Source organism: Carassius auratus, chromosome 9, assembly GCF_003368295.1.
Source record: "Carassius auratus strain Wakin chromosome 9, ASM336829v1, whole genome shotgun sequence".
Lineage (NCBI taxonomy): Eukaryota > Metazoa > Chordata > Actinopteri > Cypriniformes > Cyprinidae > Carassius > Carassius auratus.
The window spans coordinates 19,513,916-19,533,706 of record NC_039251.1 but is presented as its reverse complement, the minus strand read 5'-3'; the positions used below and the strand labels follow the sequence as shown (position 1 = coordinate 19,533,706).

The window sequence follows — 19,791 nt, the reverse complement described above, 5'->3', positions numbered from 1 at the left end:
TGTGAAACAAGCAGTTTTTTACCAACAGTCGGGCTGAACGTTTCTTTTCAAGGTGAGTAACAGTGACATTAGCATTTCCATTAGAACACAGTTCAGTGTGGTACAATAACAAAATAGTACATGCACTAATTCTGTGTTTATTTAATAGCTTTAGTGTCTCTTGATTGATCACATACTTTGTAATCCTGATTTTGAAGCACCAAAGGGAAAAAGAGGCTGTATTAATGAGCCCAAATTGGTACAGAAAAGTTTGGTTTCTAGCTATTTGTCTCGCATGTTTACAATGTGTGTCTGTGTCTCAGGGACTGGGAGGGCAAGCTGCTTTTGCTGCAGGAGATTATGGATGAGTGGTTAAAGGTTCAGGGCACCTGGCTCTATCTGGAGCCCATCTTCAGTTCCCCAGACATCATGGCCCAGATGCCCGAAGAGGGACGTCGCTTTACTGCTGTGGATAAAACCTGGAGGGACACTATGAAACAAGTCAGCCTGGTGAGCCAGAAAGCCATACATATGCAGCAGAATATAAAAACAATCCGTGGTTTGTTTATATCTAGAACTGAGAAAAACTCTTTGAAAAAGTTCCTGACATATCCAACTTTAGTGTGTTCATGACAAATGAGACGGCTATCAGACACACACCCAAACACAGTCACCCATCTAGAGACTCTTCGGCAAGTAATTGGCAAGCCCAGTCTCAGTGCTCTGAGAGACATCAATATCTGTTGTCTCTCCTCTAAACGAAAAAAAAAAAAAAAGTCACCTGGCTGTACTGTCAAATTGGAATTATGGATTTTGTCTGGAGGGACTAAAATCTAGGAGTGTGCAGAAAACAAGGTCATTGAGCATCACGAGGCATCCTGCCTCCCTTCCCAAGTTAAAAAAAAATAAATAAGTGTCCATAGTTTAAAAAAGAAATCTCAGCACTTTATGTAAGTTAAAAGGCACTATCCTAATTCATCACGGACTCTTCCGAGACAATTTTCTGACAGTTGACAAACACTCTCTGAAAGGGAAACTCACTATAGCCAAATATTCCGTTCTACATGTAGCTAAACAATGTCGATAATCATGTTGTTGAAAATCAGCTTTGTGCTTAATCAAGCTGTCATCAGAAAATACTCTGGACTGCCATATCAGATTGTCCACTAGGTGTCTCTCTTCATCTACAGTACCCACAGAACTGTTCATTGCCTCCAGATTTTATTTACTCTTTTCTAATGTGTTTCTAACTTTCCCCTTTTGACAGAAAGGGAGATAAACATTCTGTAATTGAATTCAGAATTCTGGGTTTCTTTAAGGATGTTTTCTTTTTGAATAATTCCTACGCCACTTCACGATTTCCACATTACGAACCGTAAATGACTCTTCTTGGAAAAGCAAACATGTATTATTTCAGCTGGATGGCAGGTGCTTTTGCCTGTTGCTGCTTTACAGGAAACAGCAGTACATAAAGAAAGGCATGCTTATAATATCAGTGGGGTGTTTGGGGGAAACATGGAGATCTGAGCCCAGTTTTTATTTTGCTGAAGACACAAGAAGGGTCATACTGTTACTGTATGAAGCTGTTCTGGATGCCGAGGCATTGATGCTACTGTAAATGAAAGGGAATGCATTCGTGAATATCTAGTAACTGTGACTATCTGGCTCTGTTGAGCAGCCCACCTGCATGTTTCTGCACCCTGTGAAAGGAAGCAGATGATTTTCAGCATTCCTTCATTCAGAAGCATTCCGGCAGCACTCACCCTCTCGCTCTAATGTAATTCAGTGTGACGGAGAGGGAGAATAATTAAAAGAGTAATTGGCATAAAACATCCCCTCTCGCTTTCATTAGAGTCATCCAATGGTGTCTTTTCATGTTTTAAAAGGGTTATTTTGTGTAGGCTTTGGTTATTAACAGCCCCTCATTACTTCCTCTCAACCCTGTCAAGAAATCAGGCCTTTCTGTCATCCAAAAGTGATCGTTAAACTTCAATCTCTCAGTGAATGTGAAGTCTAGTCACCGTTGGTAATAGAAAATCAATAGCAATCCGAAAAGGGGAAAAAGCAATTATTATCTCTTTACAGGTGAGGAGCATCTATGAAGGGTGGAAAGGGAGGGGGAGGGTATCCAATTGTTTCCTCTCTCTCTAATGAAGGACGTGGCCTTCACACAACCTTTGGAGGAACGTTTGAAAACCAGACGGCGAAAGATAGGATGAGTTTTCCTGGTGGGAGACACCTTTCATAAATGAACTCTTTTGTGAAAGCAGGGAAATATGGCTATGAATATCATCTTTTCATCACCGGATTTGTCTGAACTTTTGAGGGCAGAGAATTAAAAGCAGTCTGATGGTGTTTCATTACCCACGGTTTTCAGGCTTGTTGAGTTTCTCAACTGCAGCTGAACTTGAAAACATCACACACGGTCCAGGGGCTTCCTTTAGAGATCAGTCTAAAATGCCCCGTTACGGTCTAATATGCACTTTACTTATCTACTAAATTATTAATGGCGCTTTATATAAAATATATTTCTCATACATACGGTAAGGGATTTGAACAAACCCTTAAGTATTCAACTTCAGGGTGTAATTTGCATTGGCATAGATATTATTGTGTTGAGGAGAGGTGTTGAAAATGGTTGAATCACATAGACTTACTGTACACTGAAGGAAGAACCAGAATATTTTAGTGACTTGTTGGTGGTATCTCTTGGCTAGGGGCTGTAAGCACACTCTTGCAACCTATGAGAGCACTAAAAAATGCATACCAATGCCATGTGGATTGCCTGCAACAAACCAAGCATCATAGCAACGCGTCTTATAGCCGAAATAATATTTTCTGAAGACTAAAGGTCTTGTTACCTCATATCATTCATTTTAATTTCATAACACATAGCTAAATATGATGTATTTCTCTCTTAGGACAAGCATGTCCTGGCAGTGGTGGCCATTGAAAAGATGCTAGAAAAGATGAAAAGCAGTAACGAGTTGCTGGAACTCATTCTCAAGGGTCTGAATGAATACCTGGAGAAGAAGAGACTGTATTTTCCCCGCTTCTTCTTCCTGTCCAATGACGAGCTGCTGGAGATCCTCTCAGAGACTAAGGATCCAACCAGGTACAGGGAACTTTTTAAAGTACTCAGTGACGACAGTCTAATAGATTGGCTGATATTTGATCATATATTTCTAAATTTCACTAATAGCTGTAGATCATGGTAATGGATTTTTTTGAGTAAATGTGTAAATAAAATTTTCTTTTCATTTTAACAATATTGTTGCATCTCATGTGCTATCACTGTATTACATTTAACCATTTTGAAAGTTTGGGGTTTGTACAAATTTAATCAAAGAAGTATCTTATACTCACCAAAGCTGCATTTATTTAAACAGTAAGAACAGTAATATTGTGAAATACTAATACAATTTTAAATAACTTACTTTAGTGTGTTTTAAATGTAATTTATTCAAGCGATAGCAATGCAGAATTTTCAGCATCATTCCTCTAGTCTTCAGTGTCACATGATCCTTCAGAAATCATTCTAATATGCCAATTTGATGCTCAAGTCAAGGCGCATTTTTTTACAATTATCAATGTTGAAAACATTGGAAGCTGTGATCCATTATTTAAGGATTTTTTATGTGTGTGTGTGTGTGTGTGTGTTTAAAAGATTTATCTGAAATGAAAAAATTATATTATTCCAAATAATAAATAAAAGTAATAAACAGAAATAAATAAGTACTGATCCCAAACATTTGAATGGTAGTGTATACAGTATACTGGCATTGTAACTGTCATCAGCGTTCATGCTTTCTGAATGTAAGTATAGGCACTGACCATCAAAAAACCCATATTGGTCAACCACTAGTGATCATTCTGCTTGATCCATTTCTACCGGTGCAGTTACAAATGTTCCTGAAGCTATAGGAAGTGTCAGGAATTCTGTGAGTTTGCACTTTTAGTGTGGTGTGAGTTACAGTAATCTCACACTTTCTCCATATCCTCAAAGGGAAAGAGGCTTAAAGGTGACACTTCTGTAAGCAACATGATGTATAGGCTTGAGGAATATTGTTTGTCAGCAGTTGAGAGGATCTGATTTTGAAGTCTTCTGTTTTCAATATCTTTGCTGTTTGGGAATCGCTTTGTTGATAGATTGCCTTATGATAAAGCCAGGCTGCGTGACTGAATGTCGGAAACAACTATGGAAGATCAGTCTGTGCTATATAAATTATTCAAAAAACCTTAAGATGATGCAAGTTTGGGTCAATTTTTGATGTGCGGTGCTGCAGTTTTTTATTTTTCTGAATTTTCATGAAGACAACTGTGAGCGAAACTGTATCGCTAAAACTCACACTCTGAAATATAGTTTTACATGGTATTTTTATCATCTAGCTTTGCAACAGTTGACTATTAGTATTGGTTATTAGTAGTTTCAAATTGCTATAAAGTCCCAAGACTTCTGAGGGTTTAGTGTATTCAAGAATTTTCACCTTGATGTAGAATGTAGGCTGGATGTAATTTACTGTAACATAAAATAAGAAACACAGCATTCACTCTGCGGAGCTTTAATCTCAATCCTATGATATTTATGAATATATCTTATGTTTTCACATAGCCTACTTTGGCATGTCTCCCATGGCAAATCCAACCGATGTTACGCCGCCTACCTAACCACTGCTGCCTACATAAACATTTAGTATGTGGGGCCTCAAAAGGAACAGGGAAGGACAAATGAAAAGCAATTTGGCTTCACCTCAGCCTCGAAAAAACTCAATTTGAACCCCTTAAAATCCAGTATTTACTGAGGGAATTTAATTATAGTGCTTTTTCTTCTTCCTGTGACACTCTGGCCTAGTTTCTCTGCTGTGGCTCCCCTGTGCAGGCCCTTAACGTATAAGCAAATCGTGTTATATTTCACCCTAGATATTTGTTTAATGATGAATGATGATGCCTCAAATGCAAGTTCAAATTGTGCTACTATAGGGCTCTTGGTTTCACAAACTAGGAATGTTTTTTCTTGGCTGGCCTTGCTTATCTGCTCTATCACAAGTTCTGATCACCTCTCTCTTGCTTTCTTTCTCTTTATTTCACTCTCGCTGTGTCATTCTCACTCATTTTTTGTGTCTCCCACATTTCTATTATATTTGAAAGTGAATTATAGCTTTACAGAAAAAAAATAAATAAATAAATATATATATAATTTTTTTAATTGATTTAATTTAATTTTTGGAATATGAATGCTGAATAAATAAGCTTTCCATTGATGTATGGTTTTTAGGATAGGACAATATTTGGCCGAGATACAACTATTTGAAAATCTGGAATCTGAGGATGCAAAGAAAAAAATCTAAATACTGAGAAAATCACCTTTAAAGTTGTCCAAATGAAGTCTTTAGCAATGCATATTACTAATCATAAATTAATGGGATCATATGTATTTGCTGTAATTAAATTTGTTTTTGCGGTTTAAGTAAAAAAAAAAAAAAAACTATTTTCCACATACTGTACATTATTGTTTCTCCTCTATGCCCTGGCTTTATGATACGCATAATTTTTTTCAAAGCTCATCGATCTGAAAGGGAGATGTGCTTATATTGGCCAGCTATCCAGTGTGTTGTGATTGTCTGAATACCTGAAGCATGTGACGGAAATGTTACGCCCCTTTCCATACTGTGATGCTGTGTCCCGGTGCAACGAGACAAAACCCATAAAACGCATTTCAAACGAGGCATTTGTTGCATCCAGTGGGGACATAATTACTGATTACGATGACTTGTACCATCTTATATTAAAACTCGCATTTAAATTGTCAGTGGCAAATTCTTTAAATATGAAAACATACTTACAGGCTGTGAGTCAGAACAGCCGGCATTGTATGTTAACCTTACTCTCCGAAGGTACAGGAAACAGTCCTCCACAAAATGTGTTGCACACACACAAATATTTGGTTTGGACTGTTCTGGAACAGTGTTGTTAAAGGGGGGGGGGGGGGGGGGGGGGTGAAATGCTCGTTTTCACTCAATATCCTGTTAATCTTGAGTACCTATAGAGTAGTACTGCATCCTTCATAACTCCAAAAAGTCTTTAGTTTTATTATATTCATAAGAGAAAGATAGTCTGTACCGATTTTTCCCGGAAAAACATGAGTGGCTGGAGGCGTGACGTGTGGGCGGAGCTAAAGAATCACGAGCGCGAGTAGGCTTTTGCGTTGAGAGCATTTGGAAGCTGTGACATTACCGTGAGGAGAAAAACATCCAAAACAAACCATGGCTAACAGTCAGATTCAGCGTATATTTATGATCCAGAATCAGATCCAGATGCTGAAATTTAACAAGGGCAGCATCAGCAACGACGTCTCTATGTGGTATGTACTGAAACTGTATATATTTGCTTAGCGGTTTTGGAAAATGACTAAGTTCCACTTTATGTTGTCTTTTTTTTTTTTTTTTTAAGCTGTACATGTGGAAAGTGCAGTTTGATGACAACATCGCATGTTGTTTACTTGATGTGCTTACTCGCCGATAGCTAAGTTAACAACACAGAGATATTTGAAGCAGTTTTACTCACCGCCTGCGGATCCAACACACGATCGTGACCCTTTTTCGTTGGGACTGCATTATCCTTAAGAAATAAACGATGTGCAAATCTGCTCTGATCAGTGAATGTCTCTGCTCTACGGGAGAAGTGCCCTTAGGACCCATATAAGGAAATTTCGCTCCATCTAACGTCACACAGAGCCATACTCGAAAAAAACTTTCCGAAACTTGTGACAAACCGGAAGAGGTATTTTTGGAACAAAAATACTCCTTCAAACATACAACTTAATTTTTGAAACTTTGTCCATGTTTAGCATGGGAATCCAACTCTTTAACAGTGTAAAAAACTCAGTATGTATGAAATAGCATTTGGAAGTGGAAGTGGAAGTGATAATGAGTGAAGGTAATAGAGTCAGTGACTCAAGGAAAATTTGTCCATGCTATCATCTGACAGTGTTGCACATTTGAGTATTGCTTTTTCTCTGAATCTGGCATTTCTGAACATCTAGGTGTTTTTGAAGCATGTCATCTCAAATGAAATATCAAATATTCTGTTGGAAACGGGCAACAGTTTACCGTCCGCTTTATGTTTCAGGGTGCAGCCCCACCTGAAGAAGTGTTTTGAGGGTATTGCTAACGTGGTGTTCACTGACGTTTTGGACATCACTCATATGAGGAGCAGTGAAGGAGAGGTGGTGGAGCTGCTGGATATCATCTCTACATCTAAAGCTCGTGGGCAGGTGGAGAAATGGCTCCTGGAGCTGGAGACTGGCATGCTCCACTCCATACACAAGGTAAAGAAGTGTATGAACTTTCTCTGACTCAGTGGATTCATGAATAGCAGAATTGGAAACAGTTTAATTGGATTAGATTCAGTTTAGTCTGGCTTATACATTAATTGGTTCTGTTGACAAATCCTTTGCACAGGAAATTGCTTGTGGATGTACAATGACAGATTTTTGGTTTTTGACAGTGCCTCTAAAAACATTCACCCACTTTGGAAATATATTTTTGGAAGCACTTTGAAGCATTAGGGCTATTATTTTTCTACTTATGAACACAACATCTTTATAACATCAAAGTGAAAGAAAATGTTATTTAAAAACATGCATAATGAGCGCAAATGTATGATGATGAAATGATGTTTTCAGACTCTTAGATTTCCTTTCCACACCACAGAATTACCTAAAATAAAAACATAAAAATTTCAACTTTATTTACCTTAAACATTATTGAACTAAAATTTTAATTTAGGATCATGGTTTGTAAGCTATAAGAGTGGATGCATTTCATCTCAGTCTTCATATTCACCTGTCTGCCATTCTTCGAAATGTGAAATGCTAACTTCTCTCTTGACTCCTGGCTGTCAGGTGATCGGAGAGGCGTTCGAAGCATATCCCAAAGACCTAAGGATCAACTGGGTCAGGGCCTGGCCGGGTCAGACAGTGCTCTGTGTGTCACAGGTTTACTGGACAAAGGACATTCATGAAGCCATTGCAAAGGGACCAAAGGTATGTTATACATACATAGCAATATAATCTTTTATGAATACTTCATTCTTATTGGTGATTTATGGCATTCTACTATATATGTGTGCATAGCGACCTGCTAAACTAGACAGTTGTCCACACAGTTAATATGATATTTTCATGTCTTCTTATCTTTTCATATAATAAAATTAATTGAACTCAGTTTAAAATGCCATATCTATTTACTTATTTTCCAATTAGCCATATAATAGCCAGGGTAATGTGTAGTCATTATCTGCCTCATTTCGAGTTGGGTCTGTTTTGCAGTAATTGCTGTCTTACTGTACTTATGACTGCGTTTTTGTGTTCTGATTCAGGCTCTTCAGGCCTATCTTGAGCAGAACAATGCTCAGATAGATGACATTGTAACTCTGGTACGTGGCAAGCTGTCCAAACAGAACCGAGTAACACTTGGAGCGCTGGTGGTGCTTGACGTTCATGCGCGGGACGTGTTGGCTTCTCTGGTACAGAAGGGTGTGGATGACGAGACCAACTTTGAGTGGCTCAGCCAACTACGCTACTATTGGATTGTAAGTCTATTTGAGTGTTGGTAAGCGTGATTGAAAATGATTTGTGTCTTGCTATTGTTTTGATTTTTTTTCTCCCCTCTCGACTCTTTGTTTGGACCCTGTCTATGAAGGAAAACCAGCTTCAGACAAAGATGATCAATGCAGGCTTGGCATACGGCTATGAGTATCTTGGAAACACACCACGACTGGTCATCACTCCTCTCACTGATCGCTGCTATAGGTCAGAATTCTTCACATTATGCATAAAAACCAAAGGCAGTAGTTTTCACTGTGGCTGCACCCAGAGGATGCTCTATTAAATATAATAATAAGAAATGTTCCTTGAACAGCAAATCATGTGACACTGACAAATGGATTAACAGCTGCTGAAAATATTTGCTTTGCCATTACAGTAATGAATTACATTTTAAAGTATTTTTTTATTGTAATAATTCTTCACAATATTACTGTTTTACTGGATAATTGATCAAATAAATGTAGCCCTGGTTATTAGTATTTGGTTATTGGTTATTGGTTATTATTATAATTTTTTTTTTTTGATGAATATAAACTCTGGCTTTACCTTTTCAACATATCTTCTTTACCAGAACTCTATTTGGAGCTTTACACTTACATCTTGGCGGAGCCCCAGAGGGTCCTGCAGGTACTGGCAAGACCGAAACCACCAAAGATCTGGCTAAAGCCATAGCTAAGCAGTGTGTAGTCTTCAACTGCTCTGATGGCCTGGACTATATTGCACTGGGCAAATTCTTTAAGGTTAGTGTTACAAAGTCTGGAATTATGATGTATGTCATGAATACTTAGCCAAAGTTATGTTTAAATCTGAATTATTCGGCTCAGTATTTGGCATTAGGTTAGTGGAAAACACTAATATGAAGTGATGGTTAATAAAACACATGAGGTCAAGCATCATATGTCTTTAGAGAAAACCTCTGAAAACACAACAGCACAGCACTGACATGGCCATCACTGGTTACTATAGTAACACATATTCAGAATGCCAGAATTGTTGTAGAAAAAAATGTTTGCTTGTAGAAAGGGGTCATGAACTCTTCGAAATAATAGTACATAATGAGATTTGTCTTGTCTCATCTTGTCTTGTGTTGTCTTCCAGATTACTGACCCCACAAAAGTATTTCTAATTAAACTGAGCTTTTCTAAATACATAGATCAGATTCTGAACGTTTTGAAACAAAGAAAAGTAGAATGAATACAAATATGTTCCAGTTAATTATAAGAATGACCATGTTAATTCTCTGTATTTATGTATAAATAAACAAATGAGTGCTTCCATTGTAACTTAAGGTGCTTCTCGAAAGTTTGATTCTTGTTGTCATTAAAGCAAAAGAGAAGCATATGCAAATGCTAAGGTGCTTTAAAATGAATTTTAAAGGGATTTTTCACCCAGAAAAGAAAATTCTATCTTTAATTACTCATGTTGTCTTTGTATTGAATGTGAATTTAATAAAAAACATTGCAAGTTACTAATTGTAACACTTTCATAGAAAGAGAGCAAATTATATTTACATTATCAAAGAGCCAGATTTCAAGCCCTTTCAAAAACTCCCATTAAAAAAAAAAAAAAAAGTAGCTGTTCACAACGTGAAATGAATATCTAACTTACATTCGTACGCACATCTGCACTTTGTTGTTTATGATGAGCGAATTCACCAGAGAGAAGAATTCAGTAGTGTACAAAACTCCAGCGTTTTAGCAATGACTCATCGGAATGCCACTCATTGGTCATCGCTAAACTCAGCAGAATCATGTGTGATTGGTTATAATGCATAGCGCTGTAAAAAATCTGTCTCTGGCTCAGCGCTAGCCAGCAAATGCAGATTTGAATTTAGCAACTGGTGATGTACTGCACTGAACAATTCAATCCCACCAGTGTATGAAATGTGACAGCAATGAAAGTGAAATGTTACCAGACCCAGACACGTTGTAAGGACATCGTTAAAATAGTTCATTTGACATCAGTGGTTCAATCTTAATTTTATGAAGCTACGAGACATCTTTTTGTGTGCAAAGAAAAAAAACTAAACAACAAATTTATTCAACAATTGTTTTCCTCCACATCACCATACTCTCACCATGAATGAGAGTAGCATGTGCATTTGCCTAGAACAAGCTGTGCCTTGTTTATGAGGTGAGGAATGCACAAGTACAGTATGTGTCAAGTTACTCTCGTGAATGGCAACGGACGGTGACATGAAGAATTTTTTTTGAATAAAGTTGTTGGTTTTGTCCATGTTTCATTGTGCACATAAAGTTTTCTCGTACCTTCATAAAATTACTTTTGAACCAGTGATGCAACATGGACTATTTTAACAATGTTCTTACTACCTTACTGGACCTTGAACATGTCAGTTGTGTTGCTGTCTATGCAGGGTCAGAACATTCTGGGATTTCATCAAAAATATTTAATCTGTGTTCCGAAGATGAACAAAGGTCTTATATTTAATTTAACATGCATTATATTTAACATGCATGTTAGTTTTCCTTTCAGTTTGGTATGCTGGCTAAGATTGCAATGCTTTTACTGTACAGCCTCAGGACTATCAGGGAGCCACAGCTGTATCTTAATCAGAGAGCTTAGAATTGCAAAGGGCTTGCGTTTTAATGTCATCCTGCTCACCCTTTGTCCGTTATCTTGCAGCACAGGAGTGTTCAGACTACATGTGCTTTAAGTCATGGTAAAGATACTTGGTCTCTTCCAGGGCTTGTTGTCGGCTGGTGCCTGGGCCTGCTTTGATGAGTTCAACCGTATTGATCTGGAAGTGCTTTCAGTGGTGGCTCAGCAAATTCTAACTATCCAGAGAGGTGTGTGTTTGTGTGCACAACTGTGTTGTCAATGGATTTTAAGGTTCATTCAGTGGAGCAACAGATTTTTTTCTCCAAACCCCCTATATGCTTAATAGATGCCTACATCTGAACCTGATGAGTCCAGTCAAATTAGGTGTTTGGAGACTTAAATTGCATAAATCTATCAATCCAATGAGATTTACACACTTAATTCATATATACTTCATAGATACTTCATTATTTTCTCTTTAGGTATTTCTGCCCATGCTGAGATGCTGCAGTTTGAGGGGACAGAGCTGAAACTGAACCCTACCTGTGCTGTCTTCATCACAATGAACCCTGGCTATGCAGGACGCTCTGAGCTGCCTGACAACCTGAAGGCATGTAGAGAACCTAATTCATGCAAAGATTTGCCTTGCATATGGAATGCGTTTACTTTTTGTCATTCCCAGGGGAAAATAAATATAGCCTATATACAGAGTACTGCAAAGTGCTACATAATATCTAGTGATTATTATAATGATGATTTTTCATTATGCATATGATTCTGTACACATTGTGCATTGAAAGTGTTTCTATAATGTCTCTTTATTTCTTTCTGTCACTGTTCACTTGTGTGTTTGTGTTCTGTTTTATTTGAGCATATAGTGTTTGTTCTGTTTGTGAATGTTGTGTAATTGTCTGCTGCAGGCTCTCTTCCGGACAGTAGCTATGATGGTGCCAGACTATGCTCTGATAGCTGAGATTGTGCTGTATTCCTGTGGATTTGTCAGAGCACGACCGCTCTCAGTGAAGATTGTAGCTACGTATAGACTGTGCTCTGAGCAGCTCTCTTCCCAGCACCACTATGATTACGGCATGAGGGCTGTCAAATCTGTTCTGACTGCTGCAGGGAACCTGAAGGTAGGACCTGTATCTCCAAAAAAATATTTTTCTAAAGAATAATATGCTTTAACTTTGCAGACATACACACATATACGTATATTTGCATAGTTTGAGGACTTTTGGATCTTACATCTAAAATATATATTACTGTACATAATATAAAATCTGTTAATTCAGCATAATTTAAATAAATAAGTCACAAGAGAACTACTTTGTGGTGTTAACAGTTGCATTTCAAATCATGGCCCTTTATTTGCAACATTCGTGGCCTGAATCTATGATGATGTTATTTGAAGAATCAGATTTAATTTTGTCTTTGAATGTGAAAGCCTTTTTTTGGTTTGATTTAACATCTCATTTCATTTAGTAGCTAGATGTTTTGGCTCCTGCTGCTTCTGCTGAGCCACTGTTTCTGAGCACTTCATAAACTTGTTAAAGCTATTCTGAATGACTCCCAACTGCAATTGGCTCAGTTCCTCTTCGCCTGCCACTGTTATCAGCACAGAGTTACCAAGGGTCAGAGGAGTGAAACATTTCCACTTCATCTCAATTCCCATTGCACGCTCCACTTTTCGCCGGTGGATCAAAGCCAAATGAATCTGACATCGAATATAAATAGTGTTCACGCTCAATTCAGCGGTCTGGAGAATTGCAGATCTGTGAAAAACACAAATTCTTGAAACTGAGAACTTTGCTAAAACCTGTGTGGCCCTAAAGAATTATGGGCTCCAATCAGTACACCTCTCTCTCCCTCTCTCGTCATTTCTAATTTGTAAAGAACAGAATGTAAGGAAACATGATTTCAAACAGCACATTTTTCAGATTGAAATGCCAATACAAAACTGCAGGTTTCGTGTGTTATACTATAATTCCGTTTGATTGCTAGACAGGCAGTCAAAGCTTGTGTACAGAGCACCATAGAGTATGCTGACTTCAGTATGAGCAGATCCCCTGAAGCAAGGCCAGAACACAGTCATTTTCATGTTCATACAGTAGGTGGCCCTACCTGAGCTCATTCCTTGATCTTTGATTTATTACCGTTGTACCGATTTTCCCTAAAAGCATATTTAGTATGCACGAGGGAATATGTTCAAACAGCTGTCATTTTCCAACACTGAGAACAGCGGTTCAGCCATAGGCCCTCAGAGAAGACAGGTCAAAGGAACAACTGCAGTGCACACAATATGCCTCGAGGAAGATGAATGCTGTTTTTCCATTTACTCTACTATTCTGATACGATGGCACCATCAAAATAAAAGCCATGTCTCCTGTCAGAGTCACACAGGCCACTCACTCCCTGCAAAGTTTTAGGAGTGGCAGCTGCATTTATTTGGAGGAGTGAAGCCTATTGTACTGTGTCTGTGCAAAATAAAAGAGTGTTTGACTAACCACGGCAGCAGTTTGGCATCTTGTGGGTGCAAATAAGAAAGATGCAGGTACTGTCCAAACTAAAATTAGTGAACAAAGTATTTTAATGTTTAATGTTTTAATGTCCAACAATTGTTAGTAAACATGGAACTGTAAATACACTTTTTCTACGGCCATATTGTGCTTGACAGTCCAAATGCTAAAAAATGTACACATGCATGTGTATGTAATCCTATGAAAACGAATGAGATCAGGCTACCATTTGAACCCTCCCTCGAACCCTTTAGCAACAAAATTTAGGCCCGGTTAGGGTGAACAAGAAACAGCACTTTGGTACACTGATTCTCGCTTCATTTATTAATAGCAGCATCCTTCAATAACAGTTCACAAAGAAAATCATTCATTGTATTGTGACAGGTTAAATGTACATCGTGTCACTGAAAAAAGAAACTTAAGCCATGTTTCTAGCATTGGGATTAAGGATGTCACAGTATCAGATAATCACTACTCCATTCTCATCACCAAAAGATTTTGCAATAACAATACTACTGCAATATCTATAGAAATGTGAAAATAATGAATGAAATAATGCTGTTTTGTGTATTTACCAAAAATAAATCAATTAATAAAATTAATACAAAATTGGGGGTGGGGGGGTTTTAGTGAGTGAGTTTATTTGTAGAATCCAGTCACTGGCCTAAATAACTAAATATGGTGAATAAAACAGGTCATGCACTCAAGAAAAAAAAAGACAAATAAACTTCGTATTTTACTGGAATGTGTGCATGACTGTATGTGTTTATAGTGTGACAATAAGGAGCCTGAAATATTAAAGCCACAAAACCAAATCTCACGGAGCTGAAATAGGCAGAGGAGGAACCTGACCTTGGCAGCTCTCACTCGCTTTTCTCGTTTTGCCAAATTTGAAGAGCGCCTGCTTGTGTCATCTCTGCTTTGCTCACAAATGAATACGCCTGTGTCATTTTCACAGCAATCTTTGCACCATCACACCCGAGACTGCACTCTTTTGCCATCTTGAAATTACTTCTGGAGACAAAGGCATGCTCGAAACCCCTCAGGTCTGAGTTGCAAATGACTGTGATGGTAAAGAATGAGCAAAGACAATGTGGCTGAATGCCACTCTCTCCCTGGAGACCCTGGAAAAGTGACGGCACAAGCGAATCTTTTATTGAGTGTCAAACCTCTTTCTCTCCCTGTGTTTAACATGTCACAGTTGAAGTTTCCAGAGGAGAATGAAGATATTCTGTTGCTGAGATCTATTATTGATGTCAACCTCCCGAAATTTCTGGCTCATGACCTTCCATTATTTGAGGTATAACATCTGTTTTAATATACTCTACATATGCAGTCATTAAAATGTATGTATAATCCTCCAATTAATATTCACTAACTTATCAGTCATTGTGAATCTGTCCAGGGCATCACTTCCGATCTATTCCCTGGAATCAAGCTTCCAAAACCAGACTACAGAGTCTTGCTTGAGGCTATTAATGAAAACAGCGCTAAGATGAACCTGCAGGTCACTGACTTCTTTGCTGAGAAGATCCTGCAGATCTATGAAATGATGATTGTGCGTCACGGCTTCATGATAGTGGGAGAACCCTTTGGTGGCAAGACGGCTGCCTACCGCGTACTCGCCGCAGCCCTGCATGACATCTCTGAGAAGGTGCTGTAAATGGACTACCGTGGATAAAAACTAGTGTTGCTCAAACCGTCACAGTGGGAGTAGAACTTTCTGCATCCAGCATTGTATGACTGTTACATAAGATCCAAACTTTTGTTCTTTTATTGACTGTTTTCGAGTGCTTTCTTTTTCTTGTACCCAGAGGATGTGAACTCCCAAAGTCTCAAAGACTCCCACATTCCTCAAACAGTTCCAACTGGATGTGAATTTGTATCACAGTACCACAATACAAACTGCTCTTTTTGCATAATAGAACACTTAAAAAGTCAGTAAAATGTTTTTATAGAGAGGAAATGTGATTTCTTGTGTTTTCAGAGAACAGACAACACATTTAGTGATGGTACTGCTATAAATCACTGCAGTGAAGCACATTCATACACATGCTAATATGATGCAATTGAGAACAGTGCTGCAAAAAGTTGTGGAAGTGCTGTGTTCTAGTATCAATCAAACTTAATCTGATTTGAATGCAGAGACTGATGGAGGAGAACAGGGTTCAGATCACCGTTATCAACCCAAAGTCTATCACTATGGGCCAGCTGTATGGACAGTTTGATCCTGTGTCCCACGAGTGGTCAGATGGCATCTTGGCTGTCAGCTATAGAGCATTCGCTACTTCCCAGGTACATTTACCAATACAGTCATCCTATTTGTCCATTTATTCATCCATACATCTTTCTGTCTATACCTCTATCCATTCATCCATTGATTCATCTCTCCCTCCCTCCATCATCCATCCGTTCTTTAATCCATCAATACATTTACCCCTCCCTCCTTCTATGCATCAGTAATATTATCTACTTCTCTATGCTCATCTGTTTATCCATCCATCCCTCGCTTCATCACATTTAGTGCACATTGCGTAAGATTTAGTAAAAAGTAATAATGTCTCTCCATGTTTAGAAAACTAGTCTCCTGTCAGAGTTTAGTCACTACTAGATCCATAAATAGCACTGAACATTAAATGCACTGCCTTCAATCTAAAGCTATCTCAACACAAAGAACATTCACATACAGTAGTGCTGTCTGCTTGAAATCTGCAGCTCTCTTTCTTCACCATGGTAACACTAAGCCTAAGTCTGTGTCATCTTTTACCCACTGACTTTAATGTTGTTCTACCCTCATTTACAAAGGATTACAGTTTGAAGCTTTGTTTCACCGGCTTACAATAGAAGTGTTTACATTAAAACAGTTGTTGGCAGAAGACATGGTAGAGCATTGTCTTTGGCTCAGCAAGAAGGTGGGGAGCGAACCTAGATCCTCTAATAGCTGTAATTGAGGAATAAAACGGAACATAATAGGAGCAGACAGGTGTCAAATGTTTGCTTCCAACTTAGTTTCAGATTTGATTGCCGCTGTTTTTGCTGGAGGCTATGAAGACATGTTACAAAATTGAGGTCGTTTTCGTGGGAAAAACTATGGGTAGAAAGAACTAGGTTCAAATAATGCAATCATCTTAAGCTTAAACAAATGTGAGAGTGTTGAAATTTTAGAATAATTATTTTTCTTCTATTTGAGAACTGTTAGTTACCCTCATTTTTAAACTTAAGACATCCAGAACAACTTTTAGAAAATGATAGGAAAAATGGTGGTCTACAGCAAAAAGTATTATGCCAGTGAGCTCTAATTTTCCAAGTGGTAAAAAAATAAATGATGTGCAGTTATATCTATTTTACTGAAACACAGCCACAGCACACACACACAGCAAAATTGAAGTTAGATTGTTCGATATGAGTCTGAAGTGACTTCCTGCTGCCTCCCCACCAGAGTCCTGACAGGAAGTGGCTGATTTTTGATGGGCCTGTGGACGCAGTGTGGATTGAGAACATGAACACTGTACTGGATGACAACAAGAAGCTTTGTCTCATGAGTGGAGAGATCATCCAGATGTCCCCACAGATGAGCCTTATCTTTGAGCCCATGGACCTGGAGGTGGCTTCACCAGCCACGGTAAGATGACCATTTCAGTGATAGCTATGTGGTTCAGCAAGATTCGTGATCACACTGAGCATGCAGAATTTCTTCTGATACCACAGCAGTTGAGATATGCATGTCACACTCAGCGGGCATCTTTTTAAAAAAACAACAAAGTCAACATATGACAATTAATAGTAAATACAAAATGTAAAAATATACAGTCTGCAGCACTATTCTGCACTGGTGCAAACATGAAGCTTAAATCATTTGTTCCTTTAATTTATCTGAGAGGTTACTCTGTGTTATATTGTGACATACAAGCCTGTTTTTCCAGTGTCTCGTCTTTGCAATCCTATGAATGGATGTCAGTAGGAAGAAAAGTGTAGTGTGACCTCCCCTTTAGATTGTGCCCCTACGATTATAGTGAAATTCAAACTTTTTTTTCCAATTTTTAATATTCTGCTTTGCTCTGGGGCTCATTCAATAGCTGTAAATGTTTCCAATTTAGTTCATAACAGCCTCAACCTTTTATAAAAGCCTCTTTGCAAGGCCTCCATTACATGACATGACATTACTGTGACAGGCTAAGATCAGTAAGATCGAAAGACTGTAAGGATCATGAATCTTATTTAAAAAAAACAATAATAATAATTCATCCACTTGTTTCTAACTTCGGGATCGCTTCAGCAGGCATTTGCAATACATTCCAATAATATGTGGCTTTAATATATTCCACCTACAAAGGCAAACCTACATTGCACAACTGTATTTCTTTTCCAATACAGTATCAAAATGATGAAATTTGATGAAAAAATCTGCACATTTCCCAACGCATTTTGTTTTATCTTTATCAGACAAGACATCTCTGAGGCTACCTTTGATGTTTTGAAAAAAAAGAAAGAAAAGAAAGTAGACCATCAAATGATATTGTTGTTGTCATTCAGTAAACCTGTCAAAAGAGGACTTACCAATTCACTGGCAATACCACGCTTCCCCCCCTCTCCCAGCCTACTCAAAAATGGCATAATGGCATGTCGCTTCTGAATTTCGTTTTTTTCAGAAACACCAACGCGATTTCCTCCCCTTATTTATCTCAGTGTCTTCTCCTAAGATGGTTTTTTATCTGACAGAGATTTTGCCTCACACATCCCAGCCTGAGGAAAGGTTCCTATCGTTGTGGATCCCAGCTTTTTCTGGCCCAATGTGGGAAGAAGGCTCTGATTCAGAAGAATGGATGATGATGACAGAGATTAAACAAGCATGTTATGGATAAGCAAAGAGCTTGTGTGTGTGTGTGTGTGTGTGTTTGTGTGTGTGTGTGTGTGTGTTTGAATGTCTGCATGTTTTTTTGTGTTGTTTGCGACTGTCACCAGATCAGATCAAAGTAGATGCTGGAGACAAAGCCAGAGGGAAAGAGTGAGACAGAGATCAAATTTGTGTGAATATCTTGTCTCGCTTTGACAGAAAACGAAAGAGGCCTGGCTATAGCATAAACCATCTCCCTTTGGCCCATATCTGTCTCTGGCAATTTCTGTCTTGTCTCCTCCTTTTTATATATTGATGCTTGACTCATATGTCCTGCTGCAAACTAGACCAAAGTTCAATGAGAATTCAGTTGAACAAGCTAACGTGCTCTCGAGGTCATGCTTGGCCCAGATGTCTCCTCCGGCTCAACACCTGTGCATAAGCGCCCAGTTTGCAATTCACTTACACCTCTACCATTCACATGGGCCTTTCGTGGGAGCCACTCTCCGACAGCTGTTTCCATCTCGTAACCTTGATGATGTGCTATTCATCAAATTATTAAGCACAGAGGACCTTTATCTTTATGTGTAACCCAGTGCAGCTGCTGTGCAGATGAATAAAATGCAATTTGTTTGAACTATGCGCCATTCCAGATGGCTAAGCAATATATAAAATGTTTTGTACCCTTTGGAGTTGTGTCCACATCCTTTAGGAAGGACTGCTGTGGAAATGAGTGCTGTTTGCTTGTTTCTTGATATTTACAAAAGTCACATAGTCAAATGTTATTGTTCAGAAGTTTGGGGTCAGTATGTTTAAGAAATGAATACTTTTATTCAGACAGAATGCATTGAATTGATCAAAAGTGACTGTAAAGACTTTTAAATCGAAATTTCTGTACATCAAATAATGCTAAAAAACAGCTGGGACATTACTGCTTTCTGTGCAGGTATCTCGCTGTGGTATGATCTACATGGAGCCTCACATGTTGGGATGGCGGCCTCTGATGCTGTCTTGGTTCAACACTTTGCCGTCTACTCTGAGCTCCATGCACAAAGACCTCATCACTGGCCTTTTCGACCGCATGCTGCCAGCATGTCTTCAGCTCATCCGCAAAGGCACTAAGGTACAGCTGTAACTATGCTGCAAATAATGAGGAGTGCTTTGCCGCAAAATTAAAAGGCATCATTAATTAATCTGATATTAAATTGCACATTCATAAATTGTTATTCTTCTCATTGACAAATTATTTCAGCCTGTTCTCTATTCTCTTAAGCTCAAAATAAACCCTTTTAGGA

The 19,791-nt window shown here is 38.4% G+C and overlaps 1 protein-coding gene across 1 annotated transcript in view; it reads left to right on the top strand.

Moving 5' to 3' along the window:
* Positions 1 to 19,791, top strand: part of LOC113108642 (dynein heavy chain 7, axonemal-like) — a 63,321-nt gene that overhangs the window by 7,861 nt on the left and 35,669 nt on the right. Inside the window, exons 20-34 of the mRNA XM_026271889.1 lie at positions 303 to 489; positions 2,901 to 3,094; positions 7,108 to 7,306; positions 7,883 to 8,023; positions 8,359 to 8,571; positions 8,682 to 8,791; positions 9,159 to 9,327; positions 11,292 to 11,394; positions 11,629 to 11,756; positions 12,067 to 12,279; positions 14,864 to 14,962; positions 15,068 to 15,316; positions 15,808 to 15,957; positions 17,102 to 17,284; positions 19,443 to 19,619. Coding sequence (XP_026127674.1) covers positions 303 to 489; positions 2,901 to 3,094; positions 7,108 to 7,306; positions 7,883 to 8,023; positions 8,359 to 8,571; positions 8,682 to 8,791; positions 9,159 to 9,327; positions 11,292 to 11,394; positions 11,629 to 11,756; positions 12,067 to 12,279; positions 14,864 to 14,962; positions 15,068 to 15,316; positions 15,808 to 15,957; positions 17,102 to 17,284; positions 19,443 to 19,619 — 2,515 coding nt within the window. The remainder of the gene's footprint in view (positions 1 to 302; positions 490 to 2,900; positions 3,095 to 7,107; positions 7,307 to 7,882; positions 8,024 to 8,358; positions 8,572 to 8,681; positions 8,792 to 9,158; positions 9,328 to 11,291; positions 11,395 to 11,628; positions 11,757 to 12,066; positions 12,280 to 14,863; positions 14,963 to 15,067; positions 15,317 to 15,807; positions 15,958 to 17,101; positions 17,285 to 19,442; positions 19,620 to 19,791) is intronic.